We start from the raw sequence: 13,930 nt of genomic DNA on the forward strand, positions 1-13,930 counted from the left end.
TTCTGAAACAGAGCTCAGAAATAATTGACCAACATGGCTGACTCTACTGAGCAGTTGCTCATTAATAAAAGCTGCTGTTCATTGCGGTCTGAGCCGCTTGTTATCTCTGCCAAGCAGAGGACATAAATTTCACTGTGGAGGAGTATCAGCAAAATGGTGATTTGAAAAATTTAAACCGACTTTTAGACAGAATCAAATCACAAGAGACAAACAGGAAGTACTGGCTGATGAGAAAAAGCTGAGTTTTTAATTATTTTTCACTGACACCCCTTCAGAGAATATATAAGGCATTCAAAGACATTAATAACAAACCCCTAAAATCTTCAAAACAGAGAGAAAAAATGCTAAATGTTGGCTCTGATTATCCAAATAACTATAACACTTTGTTTGTTTCTCTTAAACGCATACATTTATATAATTTATTTTTTTCTTTGTACAAGAAATTGACCATAAATAAATCTTGAAGTTTCATTTTGAACAAGTCATAGCATTGGTCATTTATAGTTTCTGTTTAAAACAAACAGAAAATTATGTCAGACGGTCCGAAAATACAGTCGTGTAGGTTATTTTATCTGGAACATGTGAACCCTGCAGCCTCCTCGTTTAACCTGCACCTCGTTAGACCTGGGAAACAACGTGAAGCATCCTTTTAGGACAACTGTTAACCAATCAGTTCCTTTCAGAAACATGATGGCGCTCATGAAACCCCACCACTCCAAACAACTTCTGCAGAGATTCCAAACGACAATAAAAAGATAAAAAAATAGCGCTAACGTCGGTTAGGGTTAGTGAGACAGCTGCGGCCGGGACCGTTTGCGCTCATGTCACCTCAATTAATGCATCCACTATTAATAGAGCGGCCCGGTGACGGACAGCTCGGTGTGTTCTGACAGCAACACCTGTGTGACCGGACGGATCCTCTCACACGCTCCTGCCTCAGTCTGCTGTGTCAGGACGACACCTGAGGACAAACACGGGCACAGAAAGTCAGAAAAAAAAACAACAACCCAATAGTCCTAAAACTAATCCAACACCCTTCACCTGCTGGCAGCTGGAGACTCTCCTACTTGTCGTTTCCGCCGCCGCGCATCGTTTTGTATTTCTCCTGAAACGCAGCGTGTTTCTGCCGCAGGATTTCCGTCTGTTTCTTGAAACCGTTGATCCTAGGGAGCGACACATGACAGATTCAGCTTCAAGCGTCACAAAGCTCAGAGAAACTTCTCCTTTAAGGCCAGACTTAACATCAAAGACAAGAGGAGAAACACACTGACATACAGATGTGCTCACCGAGCTCTCTCTTTGGCTTCGTTGTAGATTTTTGTGATGGCTCTATCCTTCTCGTCCATGAAGTTAGTGTGAACCTCATTCAGTTTCCTGAAAGAGTCGGAGGGACACCATTCAGAGTGCGTGTTTGCTTGACCTAAAGAGCCTCGGTGGTCAGCGGGCACTCCGCGTTTATGAGTTTGCTCAGCTGTTGCAACAGCTGCTCGGATCACAAAGAGGCGAATCTCGACAAACACGAGCGGCACCGAGTCATTGTGTGGAAACAAATACAAGGAAATGAGTCGTGAGGTTCTGCCAGAACACATGGCACAGAGGCATGTCTCCAAAATACCTCATTCCACCGGGAGCAGAAAGGACAACTCACAAATGCAACGAGGAGATTTAATTAAATTAATGCCAAAATGGGATGGAAGCAGACTTAAATCAAAGGCTTATCATTCCTTGAAGGAATCCGTACGGCCCGCTGCTTTTCAGGACAGAGTTTTAGACTCAGATGTAATGTTGAGAAACAACAGAGTTGTAGCCGTTTTGGTCAATCTTTAAAAATAACGACAGTCGTGATCTCATGAAAGATGTAATGATCACAAAACTATACGTGTTGAGAGTCACTCTCAGCTACTACCTCAAATTTTCACACAATACCTGAAAAACTGACTGAATTATAGTCGTTTTTGGGGTTGTCTAAGGTCAGATGACTGTGTCGACCATCTTGAATTGGGTTTATATATATGCAATGATTGCTTTCTGGAAGTTTCATTAAAATCTGTCCAGTGGTTGATGAGATATTTTCATTAACAGACAGAGTTGAATCCAAATAGTTAAACAAAGATCCTGCTTTCAAAATGTGTGTTAGGGAACAGTCTCAGCTACTACCACGATAAACTTCAGGTCAATATCTGAAAAACTGACTGACTTAGACTCATTTCTGTGTTGTCTAAGGTCAGTTGACTCCATGAATTAGTCTGACTCCAAAATTTTATGAATTGTGGATGTACCCCCATTCATTTTTTCATGAAAGTTTTTAATCAAAATCCGTTCAGTAGTTGATGAGATATTTTGCTAACAGACAGAAACAGGCACAAACATAATCATCCGCTTTTGCCTTTCAGTAGCAGGTGATAAAATATTCAGAACTGTGAATTATTTTGTGAGGAATTTTAATTGCCTGATGACTTCTTAATAAATGTGTTGTTCCTAACACTCGGTATCGTGTGCATGAATATTTACTTGAAGAAGAGCAGGTGGGCTCCGATGCTGAGCATCATAGCGATCACGCAGTACGCCACCAGCCGTAAGTTCCCCTTCCTCCGACGCTCCTTCTCCTCCTCTGTCATCGTTGGGTTCTGAGCGTAACGAACCTGCTCCCAGTAACGAATGCTCTCCTGAGCATGATGGCTGACAGGAAAGTTGTAAAATATTTATCAGTCAGAAACGTAAATGTGGTTGTAGGGGAAAAAAGGACCTATAATTGATGTGTTTTTGAGTCCTGACTTTTGGTAGGCGCTTTGACTGGAGGTAGATCTGAAGGCCTGGCCTCCACTGTACGGGCGGTGGAGCTTGAAGTCGTACTCTTTCCTGCTCAGCTCTTTGCTCAGAATTCTGTAGGCTTCATTCAGCTCCACAAACTGGCTGTGCAGCGCCGGGTTTGATGGGTCGCTGTCCGGATGCAGCTGCAGAAGGAGCAGACCAGAGTCAATGATGAGCTTCATTGACTAAAAAGAAATGCTGGTGGAGCCATGTGGTTATCTGGGCATGCTGCCTCCACTGGTACACATTAATACACATGGATGCGTGAGCTGAATTCCCAACCAACCCTTCTAAAGAATGAGTTGTCTTTTCCATTAATTATACCAGAAGCACAACATAAATACACATCTGTATCCTTATTTACACTGGTTGCCCCAGAATAAAAACAGTCAAGAAGCTCACTGTGTGAGGAAGCCAGATTAGGAAAGACTGCCCTCTTGTGGCTGAACATTAATTTTTTTTTTTTTTTTTTAAATGAGGTCAGTACCTTCTTAGACTTGTCAAAAAATGCGTTCTTTATTTCATCCGAAGTAGCGTCTGTTTTGACTCCCAGCAGATCATAGTAGTTTACAGCTTTTCTGTGGTGATAAAACAAATAACTCAAAAACAACCAGGCGTTTAGACCTGCCGAGTACACAAACACAAACACGTAGCAGTTTCCTTTGTGTGTTTAGAGCTAACTGAACTCAACTCACACACGGATCCAAGCAGGAGAAACACCTACCTTTGTGCATAGCTCCGGGACAATATCTGCAGTCCATGCTTGCGGCATAAAATACAGCTCTGGCACAGCCTCAGCTGCGCCTCTAACTGCATGATGAAAATGTTTTATTTGTTTAGGACTGACCTGCAGAGAGAGCAGATATGTCAAAAAAATCAGTTGAGATATGAAAGCAAATTAGTGCAGATGGAGCAAAGAGATGTTTGAAATGAGAACTAAAACTAAAAGTGCTGCTGTTTTAACTTCTGACAGTAGCTTCTAGTGGAAGAACAGAGCAGGGTTTGTTTGACTGTTTACAATTATTGCCTGCCACCAAAAATGCAAAAGGCAAGATGGCTGCCACGGCTGATCAAACTTTGCAGACACACAAATGGCTACAAACCAATCAGTTTTACAGACATTGAGCTATAATTCGACGTGGTAGTGGCCATGAGTTATTCCCAACACATACTCTAAGCGCCAACAGATCGCACGAGATCTCACAATACCGCTTAACATCACGCACAATGTCAATTTCAAATTTGACCCAAACAGCTGTAACTCTGTCATCTCTTAACGTAATATGATCTTAGCTTAAAGCTCTGGCATCTAAGGCAGCAGGTGATGTGCATTTTTTTCAAGAAATACAAGGCTTTTAATGTATGATCAGTTCAAAGAAGCTTTAAAGGATGGGAAACTGTGTTTTGCAGTACTATCACGTTGTGTACAAATTACATTTAAGTTAAGAATTAACTCAACTTTGACAATGAGTAAATTCTAGAATTAAGGATTGTGGCTTTCAAAAATAAACAAACAAACAAAACATAAAACCTAAAATAGCTGTAGACAGCTCTTCAGATTGTGAATGAATGGACAACGGGGTCATAAGATGATTCGTATGGACTAATTGATTTTCATCCATCAAATTTAGGATGTATTTGATTATTTATCGGTACCAAAATGTAAAATGTTAAAACTTTCTGTCCATGTTGCTGAAAGTTCCTGACATTCCTAAATTAGGTTGCCCATGCCAACCCAGCTGTTTACCCTCAAAATATTCTGACAAAAGGAGAACTTTCAGCAAAGGTCCAGGTGTGTTTTTACCTGTCACTGTGTTTCTATTGAAAATGCTGACGTCAGCAGCTTTTCCCACATCTGTCAGCACATGACTGAAAAAAACCACAACACAAAATGAGGTGAAACTATAACAAACAAACCAAAACAGTCACTAAAACACAACACATAACCTGTCAATCGACGTAACATTATTATTTTTTTGGTTTTATTACGAACGAATACATTTAAATCCAACTTTGACCTATTTTTAAAAAATCTGACAAACGTTATTTGCAAGTGTCGCAACAACTACTACAATACGGGTTTATTACTCGTTATTACATCAAATAAACACATCTCTCATGAAGAAAAACAAACTAGACTTTACCGGAAGAAAGCGTTGTTTAGCTGCTAATGCTAACCGGGTATTCACTGTAAGTGGCTAACAGTAACAGTTTTAGAAACAGTTAGCTTTGTAAAAGAAAAAAACTCTCTAATTTAGCTTCTGATACACTGACGATAAAAGAGTGAGTTCAAGAAATATTTAGGAAATAAAACAACTTAAGGAAGAAAAGGTGACATACCAGACGAAATCAGTTTTGTAACAGAACGGTTATGATGTATCAAGTTAGCATTGATGGTTAGCATAGGCTAATCAAAACAATTCTTTTCAAAATAAAGCGGCGAGTTTGTCACAATTAACCATGGGCATAACGTCGTATAATTAGAAAAGCAAAATAGTGCGAAATTATTTTAGACAGCAACACTAACACTGTATATAATAAAACTACATATCTTATATCTTTAGACACTTTCGAACCGCATTCTGGTTACTGAGGCTGTTTTATTTTGAATAAAACCGGAAGTTATGGATGATTTTCCTGGAGCGTTCAACCAGTCACACCACAAAAACACGCTCCTGGTTATTAATCCTGTGAAATTTTTATGCCGAGTTTTCACAAAAGCAATACACACTGCCAATATGTGTTTGCCCCCATAAACGATTAATGAAATAGTCGAGTAAAAACCGAGTAAAGAAAATGGACGGAAGTGAGTGAGACGTCAAAGGAACTACAGTTCCCCCTTTTGGCCGCTGGGTGGCGATAAAGAGCATATTTTGACACCAGAAACGACTGCAAAGAAGGAGGAGGAAGAAAAAAGCTTGTTCTGTTTCACAGGTACTCTGCACGTCGAAAAGAAGGTAAGACAGTAGTACAAGTTTTAGGTTTAAACACTATTGTTCTGGCTATATTAGTTAAAAACAGGACTTTTAGGACGTTATTGTTTGCGTTGTTCCTGCCTGCTGCATTTGCAGGTAAAAAAAAATCTAACTTGCTTTAAAATGTTTTTGACTGGTTTTCATTCTGATAAAATTGTAATTTTATCCCAGCTTTTCTAGTTTTTAAAAAATTTAAATCAAGCATAAACCACTTCTTGTAGCCCTTCGGATTAAAGAGCATCAAGATGTTTTACTTCTAAGGTAGTGATTGCAAATTGTTTTGTTTTAAAACAAGTTTCTGAATATCATTTTTTTTTATTTATTACTCCAGCAGGCTAGCTGCTCTTGGCTTTAAGGTTTTACTGACCTCTATAGAATTATTTACACCTGATTTATTATAATTTTTTTTTGGTTCCACCCCTTAGAGCTCATTTATCACTTTATTACCTGGCTACACTTTATTTAAATGCGATGATTACCTCCCCACAGGTCTGCACCGGGGTCAGATGATCGAGGAGATGAATGATTCTCGTCCGCAGACGAACTTGATGGACCCTGAGGTGTCTGTGCTGCTGCACTGTGCACACTGGAGGGGGCTGCTGGAGCCTCAAGTACAAGTGGAGCTTTCTGAAAGGTATCCGTGTTTCCTCCTGTGTGTTTAAACAGAACGTGCGTGAGGTTAGGATAGTGCTATTTACACTGATGCGTTTGTTGTCACCTCAGATGTGTTGTTTCTTCTTCTGTCTCAGATTTAACAGGCAGACAGATCTGTGTCTGGAACATCACATAAAAGAGGTTTGGGCCGAGCGGCTATCCAAGGAGCCATGGCTTTTTAATGGCGCCAAATTCAGGCTGCATTCATTTTGTTTGGCCCCTCTGACGCATCCACATTACTCTCAGTCCTCCCATGTCCCCGTTCTACACTGTGCAGAGGACCAGGAACAGCAAAGAGGGGACGGAGTTGCAGCTCTGCACAGTGTGGACATCAGGAATGGGTGTATAAATCAGACAGGTGTCGTTCAGAAGGCGGTCAGCACACTGTCACAGGAATCAGCCACTTGTGACGGCAGAGAGTCAAAGGGTCCTGCAGCTGATCGTCACTCACACCCCGGGCCTCTCCTCGTCCTGAGACTGGGCCTCACCTGCTACAAGGACTACCTGGGGACAAACTGGTCGTGTCAGGTGGCAGAGCTCCGTCGGCGTGGAGAGAAGGAGCTCAGCGATCCTCTGGCACTGCTGGCCCAGCCTCTCGGCGTGGGCGCCGTGTTGTGCACGGATGACGGTCAGGTGGTGTTGATCAGGAGGAGCCAGAAAGTGGCTGAGGCGGGGGGGCTCCTGGACATTCCCGGAGGACACCCAGAGCCCAAGGTAAAGCGCACTGAAGTTACGCCGGGTTGAAAAGCCTTAGCGTGTTTCCCGTGAACACTTTCGCTGCTCTCCACAGGTGGTGTGTGAGCGCCTGGGTCAGCAGGTGTGTGAGGAGCAGATCAGCGTGGTCATGATGCAGCAGAGACCGGACGCCGTCGTCTCGGAGCTGTTCTCCTCCGTCTGCGCAGAGATCAGAGACGAGGTGAGTTTGTCTGCATAGCTTGTTTCTGGATTAAAAAACTTTTTGCATCATATTATTTTCAGGCATGTCTTCAACAGGGTTATTATACGTTTGTTTTTAAATTCCACGGTTTTCCAAATTTTATTCATTTTTTTGTTGATTTTTTTTTTGCCAATTTTTGACATAAGTACAAATGTTTACTAAAAACATGACTAAATGTTTTTACCCATTTCTCTAAATAGTTTATGATCTTAATCACAAGGTAGAAGTCTAATTTAATATAAAATGATGTTAATTTTATGAGGTTCCTATTAGAGTAATAAGGAGAAGCAAGTTTCATACAGTTTGGAAACAGAAACGCTTTTAAATCTATTTCCTTCTTTTCCACTTTTCTGTATGTATTACTCAGTTATTGCTGAACAAAAAGCGAGCGCCCGACATTATCAGTTAACTTAAACAATGATGTATCCCTTTTCTGTTTTTTTTTTTTTTTACACATGGTTAATTGTATTTGACCAAACCCAACCGGTTCTGTCTCCAGGTGAATGTTCCCCTGAGCTCGCTGGGCGCTCCCGTCCTGATGGGCGTCGCCCTGAATCACACCAGCGCCGGACGGCCGAGCGCCGAGTTCTTCGTCAGGTTGTAGTTCGCTCAGTCTGAACCCTCCAAACAAACCGTTCGGTGTTAAAGCCCGGCTCCTCTCAGGCTGAATCACCAAATGAGTGAAATGTTTACAACAAAATTTTCTTTCTGTTATTGTTAACTTAAAAAAAAAAAAACTTGTGTGGAAGTTTATTTATTTAATGAAGTGATGAAAATATCTGAACTAAAGCTGTAGATTGAAGAACAGGAACTTTTTTTTTTAACTTGAGAAAACTACTTAGTAACCAAGCTTCCTGTGTCACACTTTGAACTGCTTTTTAATCACATGATATTCTAATATCACCAACATTTACTTCTAACTTTCAGAAAGTTAGACAGTTAAAGTAATAAGCTTTTTATTGATCCGGGCATGCCCACCTGGTTAAAGTTGCCATAACTGCTTAAATACTGCAATAAATTCAAACTAGATGAAGCAGGGACGACCTGCAGATGTGTTTCCGTTACTAAGATTGTTATAAATAACATTAGGTCACTTTTATCTGTGCGTCCTCAGGTGCTCGTTGAGTTCTGATGAAGTGAGAAATTTATACTGGAAAGGCGGAGCGGAGGCCAACGAGTCCACGGACGTAGTCTTCCTCAGCCGAACGGTCAGCAGTTACTGATGTGTTACTTCCTGCAGCTCAACACCACAATGAGTCGTCCCGTTTCAGCGTTTAACCAACAGTCAGAGCGAACAACAGGAAGTAAAGTTGTTATATTGTGAAACATATCTCGGTTGTTGCAGGAGGTTTTGCAGCTGGACGGGAGCAGCCCTCTCTGGTCGGAGATGTGTCCCTCGGCGAAAGGAGCCGTGCTCCTTTATCAGACGGTGAAGCCTGACGTGGAGCCGACGGCCGGCAAACCGCGCCGCAGCGTGAATACGAAAGATCCGATCAGCACAAAGTGTTCAAATTAGGTTTATTCACTTCAGCACTGCTGTTAAAACTCTGCAAAATACTGTAAGTCTGCCGATATTTGTACTGTGTACAAAAACAAGTTTAAATTTATCAAAATATTTTGAATAAAAACATCCTAGAAAGTTTTTTTCTTTGTCACTGAAATGGTTAAAAGTCAAAGCAGAGAGTGCAACGTTTATGTCTGGATATTAAAAACCTGCTGGTATTTGACATCAGTAGCATGATCGTCCACAGAAGCAGCAACTTCTTCCCTTTTTTCAGGTTTCTTTATAAGTAAGTGTAACCAAAGTTCTTGTTGTTGTCGCTCTGATCCTGATACGGTATGTTCCACTGAAATGACACAAAGAGAGCAGTGATGTGTGAAATCGACAATGAGGGGGTTCGAAAATGCAAACGGGAGAGATAAAAGATCAAATTATATTAGAAGCTGAAAGATGAGTTAGAATAAAACAGCAACACGTCACATTTATCATGTGTATTTTTGTTCTCTCAGTTTTAAGTCACTGAGAATGAATCTGTTTTTTGTGATGTCACTGGCGTAAAAACACTCAGAGCAGCAGAGCAGTTAGATGTTTCGAGTAAGATTAAACTGCTGCTGAGATGATGACAAAAAGCAGACGACTGGGACTTACATATCTTGGCTGCTGGCTCCAGGTTTGCATGTCGGTTCTTCCATCATTCCAACCTGCAAAGACAAAAGAACCTCTCAGCAAACACCTCAAGATCTCATCTCTCTTAAAACATCATCCGTCATTTCTCCTGCCGACCATAAAGCCCAGTCCACCGAGCCCTCTGCGAGGGTGGAGGGAGGTGAAGCTGGCGTCTCCTCTTGTCAAATCGGGGCCTCTTTTTCTCCTGTCGGGGGACGGGCGGCAGGAGTCTGCGAGCTTTGTCTTGGTACTCCTTCAGGAGTGCTTGTGCTCGCTCCTGTGGCAGTTCGACGTACTGCACCTCCTCCAGCAGGTCGGCTCGGGGCTCTGGAAGACTGCAGCTGACTGAGGAAAAGACAGCAAGTATCTTTACTGTGACGGTCTGTGTTTTTAGGCTCATACAGGTGAAGCTCTTCACACAATCTAAACCGTCTCAAAGACCCCTGCGTGGACGTTTTATTATTTATTGCTTTGGAAGGTTTGGGTCATGTAGAAATATAGTTAGTAGCTTATATCCTCGTATTTACAGCCTCAAACTCTTCATCTTGTCCTGGATGTGATCTTTGTTTTCTTTTATGTCAAAATCATCTCATTTAATTTAAGAGGTGTCAACACATGTCAACATTGATCTCACTGAGCTGGATCCCTGTCAGAAATGTAACGAACGCATTCAGTGACAAAGAAGAGTCCAAGTAGAGATATAGACCCCCCTGACTGACAAAACAACACATTCCAGTCAAACTGTGACATAAGGAATTCAAGAAAAGGTCCTGAAAGCTGAAACGAACAGCTAAATCAAACACACGTATTCTTGTGAGGATAAATAAATAAATGTGGTTCAGCTCAGGTTCCTGGATCCGTACAGAATTACTCTTCAGACTATCACACTAATACCTGCCAACTGAAACACTGACTTACAGAACGTAAATACCTAAAAAAAGTCTGTTCTTGACCTCGTTTCCCTTAAAGTTTTTTTTCTTTGTGGGAAGCTTCTAAATGTCCCAAAAGGGGTAATTAATGAGGGTTTAATATAAATACCAAATTGAACATTTTGTACCATCCGATCCTTCATGTTTCCTATAAAATGTGAACAAGTATCACCTTGGAGTTTGAGCAGGGCGGTCTCAGGGATGTGCTCCCCGTGACTCATTTGATGCTGCGACAGTCGTCTTCTCCACTCGTCCGCTGAAGGAAAGACCACCACCGCTCGGCGCCTGAAGCCAGCGAACAGCTGCAGCTTGTAACGGCGTGCAGAGAAGAGGACGTTGCACTGCGAGCAGAGAGGGTTAGAGTCAAACTGAACCTTATTGTTAAAAACATATAGACATGTAATATAATATAAAAATATTCATTTCAGAGGAGTTACCTGATCGAGGATGTAGTTTCCAGGAGTTTCTGAGGCCATCTTGATCAGTTCAGTCAGACACTGAGAAGCCTGCTGCAGCCTGTTGTCTCGGAGACCGCCACTCTGTATCAACAAACACACTTCAGATCAGCTTATCGTCATCTGAACGTGTAGCACAAAAAAACCTGACGCTCTGACTGACAATCATGCACGCGAGCAGCTCCTCTGTTCCCAGCAGTCTGTACTTCTTCTCTGGATGTTTCTTCATGTGAGTTTGGACCCAGAGGCTTTTCCCGGAGCCAGGAAGTCCCACCATCATCACCACCTGGACGGACAGATGGACGAAACGTTACATTGTGATTGTGCAGCTCTTTGTGTGTTAAAATGGCTCCCACTATCTGAATCTGGACTGAATTATCCCAGCGTCTGGACAAACTGACAGGACATTTTTAAAGACAGTTGTTGGCTTCCACCAGATGGATGATTTTCTTTTACATGGTAGAGTAATGCTCCCTCTTTTTTGGGGGGATTTCTATTTTAAATAGTACTAAGAGACAGATATGACCTTTTTTTCCTGGTACTAGATAAACTGTTACAGCTAGTTGTACAAGAACTAGCTCCAAGTGAGCCAAGCTGGTGGGATATGATGATGTAAAGAAAACATCTCTGCAGCAGTGCACACTCCTTGTTTTTCTAAAGTAATTTGAACGTCTAACCCAGAATTTACTATGTAAACCCCTGAATATTGTGTGCATGACTAATAAATGCAATAACATGTTTACTAACTGAGTCATATTTCTTTCTCCTCTGACCAGAGCTGACCTCTGCACTGCTCAGTTGTTGTAATTCTTAAACAAATATTCACACTGTTGTAAGATAAAAGCCTGTTGTAAACAGCACCATTACCCCTTTATGCTCTTCTATACTGTTAATTCTCTTTATTTTGTTGTAGCACCAAAGTCAATTTAACTTTCATAATCCTGAATGAACTCAGTCCAAAATCTACCAACTAGTTTCTCAAACTGCCTCCCACCTCACTCTGTGCCCTGGAGGTAGGAGCTGATGAGGAGCGCACTCTTTGCCCAGCAGGGAGCGCCGCCAGCGGAGTAAACCCTGGTGGGCCAGGGTACCACTGAGGCTCTGCGGAGTCCAGTAGAAATCGGACCGAGCAGCTCTTACAGAGGACGTGGGGGAACAGGGGACGACTCCGCAGCACAGAGGCATCCAGGGAGAAGGCAGCGCCCATGAAACGGCTGTTCTTATGGAAGAAGAGCTCAACAGAACCATCTGTAGAGAAAGACTGGAGGTATGAAGGAACAGACAGAATAGAAACTTAGAAAACCTGATCAGACTTGATCTTGGGAATATTAAAAAAAAAGAAAAATATTCACTTACAGCGTAGCAGCCAATGATGTCTCCTTCAGAGAAAGGTTCACCATACTCCTCTTCTTTCCCGCCAGAAACTTTTTTACTGCGCCCATCGTAACCAAAAGAGAGCTCATCTTCACCTGATATGAAACCCAGCATAACTCAGTTGAAGGCCTTTCAGCAGATATAAAAAACATTTTCAGATAATAACAAACCTAATCCTTACCCAGCAGCAGAGAGGTGTCAGCCACTGACCAGCCGACTCTCAGTCCGTGCGGCTCTCTGACCTCTTCTGCCTCGACAGTCAACAACTTCCTCTCCAGACTGACCTCAAAGCCCGCCCTGCCCTGCTGCACACCATGGCTGAGCCTGCAGCCGGACCACAGCAGGGGGAACCGGTCCCAGAACCGCGGCTGCCCAGAAGATCCATCTGGACCCGCCTCAAAGTGGAGGTGACAACCATCTGTGGAAACAGCAACCAAAGTCTCTGCACTCTTCTTAGGAGAATGTCAGCTTATAAAACTTATTACACACAGAAGCAACTTTTAAACTACTTAAAACTCACACGAATCTAGTCTGACTGAATCGTCATTGCACTCGTCTGCGTTTTCCTTCTCCAAGGGGCTCTGCAGTGACTTGGCTCTGGTTGAGAAAAGAGACGCTCCTTCAGAACTCTGCTCTTATTACAGATGAGCAAAAAGCAAGAAATAACATGAAAACAAAACAAAGAATCAGACGCTATTAAAGCTTAAAGTAACAGCTACACACGGTGATTAATAGTGATTAAGAGTGATACAGGATGAACTGTGAGAATATAGAATATTATTTTCCACATCAGGAACAAATTAAATAGTTTAGACACTAAACTTTTAGGTGTCCCTGAAGCTTCAGGGGACAGGCACATTTATAGTTTCAGATTAGTGTGTGTTTATGACTTGTACCCTTTAACAAACATAATCTTATCTGTGTTTTGCTTTTGTTTACTTTATTACAGACCGAATAACCCACCTTTTGTATCGTATCTCCTCTTTAAACTCATAGAAAGCTCTTCCTCTGCTAATATTCTCTAACATGTAACTTTCTGTATGCCCCGGCCCTCCTTCCTCAGCCTGGCAGACAGGCTCAGACTCTAAAACACACTCAGAACCTGGCTGTTCTGCTGACGGACCGGGTTCGGGTTCTGGTTCTGTCTGAGTGGAGGAGTTCGTGTACTGTCTGACAGGGTCTACATCGCAGCGCGCAGTGACACGACTCTCTGACGAGGGGGCCACGGTCCGCTCCGGTGGGCTCTCGTCGACTTGTTTCGTCTTCTCTTCCGAACTTTCCGAACTCTGTCCTGCTTGTGACGCGGACCACAGTCTGTCCACCAGCTCAGCCTTCAGTCCTCTGGGGTCCAAACCGAGTTCAGCAAGTCTGGACCGCAGCTCCGCCACTTTTAACTTCTTAATGTCTGTCAGCTTCATTTTATCGCACGAGTATAAAAGCTGGAGTAAATTCACAACTTCTTCCCCACAAAAGTAAAAACAAGGTAAAGAACAAAAGCCGAAAAGCTGAGAGAAACCCTCCAGTTAACTCAAAACATTAGCTCAATCTGAAACCCTGGACTCTGATTAGCTCTTTAGTTCTTCTTCTTTCAGGCAGAATAGTTGAAGGGATCTTTACTGACACCTAAC

At 42.4% G+C, this 13,930-nt stretch overlaps 3 protein-coding genes across 3 annotated transcripts; 1 reads left to right on the forward strand and 2 right to left on the reverse strand.

Moving 5' to 3' along the window:
- Window positions 1–218: 218 nt before the first annotated feature.
- Window positions 219–5,242, reverse strand: dnajc4 (DnaJ (Hsp40) homolog, subfamily C, member 4). Its single transcript, XM_017408441.2, has 9 exons — window positions 5,152–5,242; window positions 4,616–4,680; window positions 3,536–3,658; window positions 3,299–3,389; window positions 2,776–2,954; window positions 2,512–2,679; window positions 1,288–1,374; window positions 1,042–1,163; window positions 219–961 (listed from the first exon to the last, which is right to left on the reverse strand). Exons 3-8 carry the CDS (start codon window positions 3,625–3,627, stop codon window positions 1,064–1,066), a joined length of 717 nt encoding a protein of 238 aa, XP_017263930.1. The 5' UTR covers window positions 3,628–3,658; window positions 4,616–4,680; window positions 5,152–5,242; the 3' UTR covers window positions 219–961; window positions 1,042–1,063.
- Window positions 5,243–5,664: 422 nt separating this feature from the next.
- On the forward strand, window positions 5,665–8,920 carry nudt22 (nudix (nucleoside diphosphate linked moiety X)-type motif 22). Its single transcript, XM_017408070.3, has 7 exons — window positions 5,665–5,768; window positions 6,276–6,420; window positions 6,536–7,154; window positions 7,231–7,356; window positions 7,877–7,974; window positions 8,492–8,585; window positions 8,723–8,920. Exons 2-7 carry the CDS (start codon window positions 6,293–6,295, stop codon window positions 8,891–8,893), a joined length of 1,236 nt encoding a protein of 411 aa, XP_017263559.1. The 5' UTR covers window positions 5,665–5,768; window positions 6,276–6,292; the 3' UTR covers window positions 8,894–8,920.
- On the reverse strand, window positions 8,882–13,888 carry si:ch211-107m4.1 (heterogeneous nuclear ribonucleoprotein U-like protein 2). The gene is made up of 11 exons (XM_017408069.2): window positions 13,266–13,888; window positions 12,823–12,899; window positions 12,484–12,720; window positions 12,285–12,397; window positions 11,923–12,189; window positions 11,092–11,214; window positions 10,911–11,012; window positions 10,646–10,814; window positions 9,662–9,889; window positions 9,527–9,579; window positions 8,882–9,224 (listed from the first exon to the last, which is right to left on the reverse strand). Exons 1-11 carry the CDS (start codon window positions 13,718–13,720, stop codon window positions 9,162–9,164), a joined length of 1,887 nt encoding a protein of 628 aa, XP_017263558.1. The 5' UTR covers window positions 13,721–13,888; the 3' UTR covers window positions 8,882–9,161.
- Window positions 13,889–13,930: the final 42 nt, after the last annotated feature.

This window comes from Kryptolebias marmoratus, linkage group LG9, assembly GCF_001649575.2.
Source record: "Kryptolebias marmoratus isolate JLee-2015 linkage group LG9, ASM164957v2, whole genome shotgun sequence".
Taxonomy (NCBI): Eukaryota; Metazoa; Chordata; class Actinopteri; order Cyprinodontiformes; family Rivulidae; genus Kryptolebias; species Kryptolebias marmoratus.

Coding starts and splice junctions, on each gene's coding strand:
- dnajc4 (XM_017408441.2), bottom strand. CDS start 3,627: ATGCAGTTAGAGGCGCAGCTGAGGCTGTGCCAGAGCTGTATTTTATGC. Junction 3,390..3,535: donor TCCCGGAGCTATGCACAAAG/GTAGGTGTTTCT, acceptor TTATCACCACAG/AAAAGCTGTAAACTACTATG. Junction 1,375..2,511: donor GCCCACCTGCTCTTCTTCAA/GTAAATATTCAT, acceptor CGACTCTTTCAG/GAAACTGAATGAGGTTCACA.
- nudt22 (XM_017408070.3), top strand. CDS start 6,293: ATGATCGAGGAGATGAATGATTCTCGTCCGCAGACGAACTTGATGGAC. Junction 7,155..7,230: donor GAGGACACCCAGAGCCCAAG/GTAAAGCGCACT, acceptor TGCTCTCCACAG/GTGGTGTGTGAGCGCCTGGG. Junction 8,586..8,722: donor TAGTCTTCCTCAGCCGAACG/GTCAGCAGTTAC, acceptor CGGTTGTTGCAG/GAGGTTTTGCAGCTGGACGG.
- si:ch211-107m4.1 (XM_017408069.2), bottom strand. CDS start 13,720: ATGAAGCTGACAGACATTAAGAAGTTAAAAGTGGCGGAGCTGCGGTCC. Junction 12,721..12,822: donor TTCAGTCAGACTAGATTCGT/GTGAGTTTTAAG, acceptor CTGTTTCCACAG/ATGGTTGTCACCTCCACTTT. Junction 9,580..9,661: donor TCGGTGGACTGGGCTTTATG/GTCGGCAGGAGA, acceptor TTGTCTTTGCAG/GTTGGAATGATGGAAGAACC.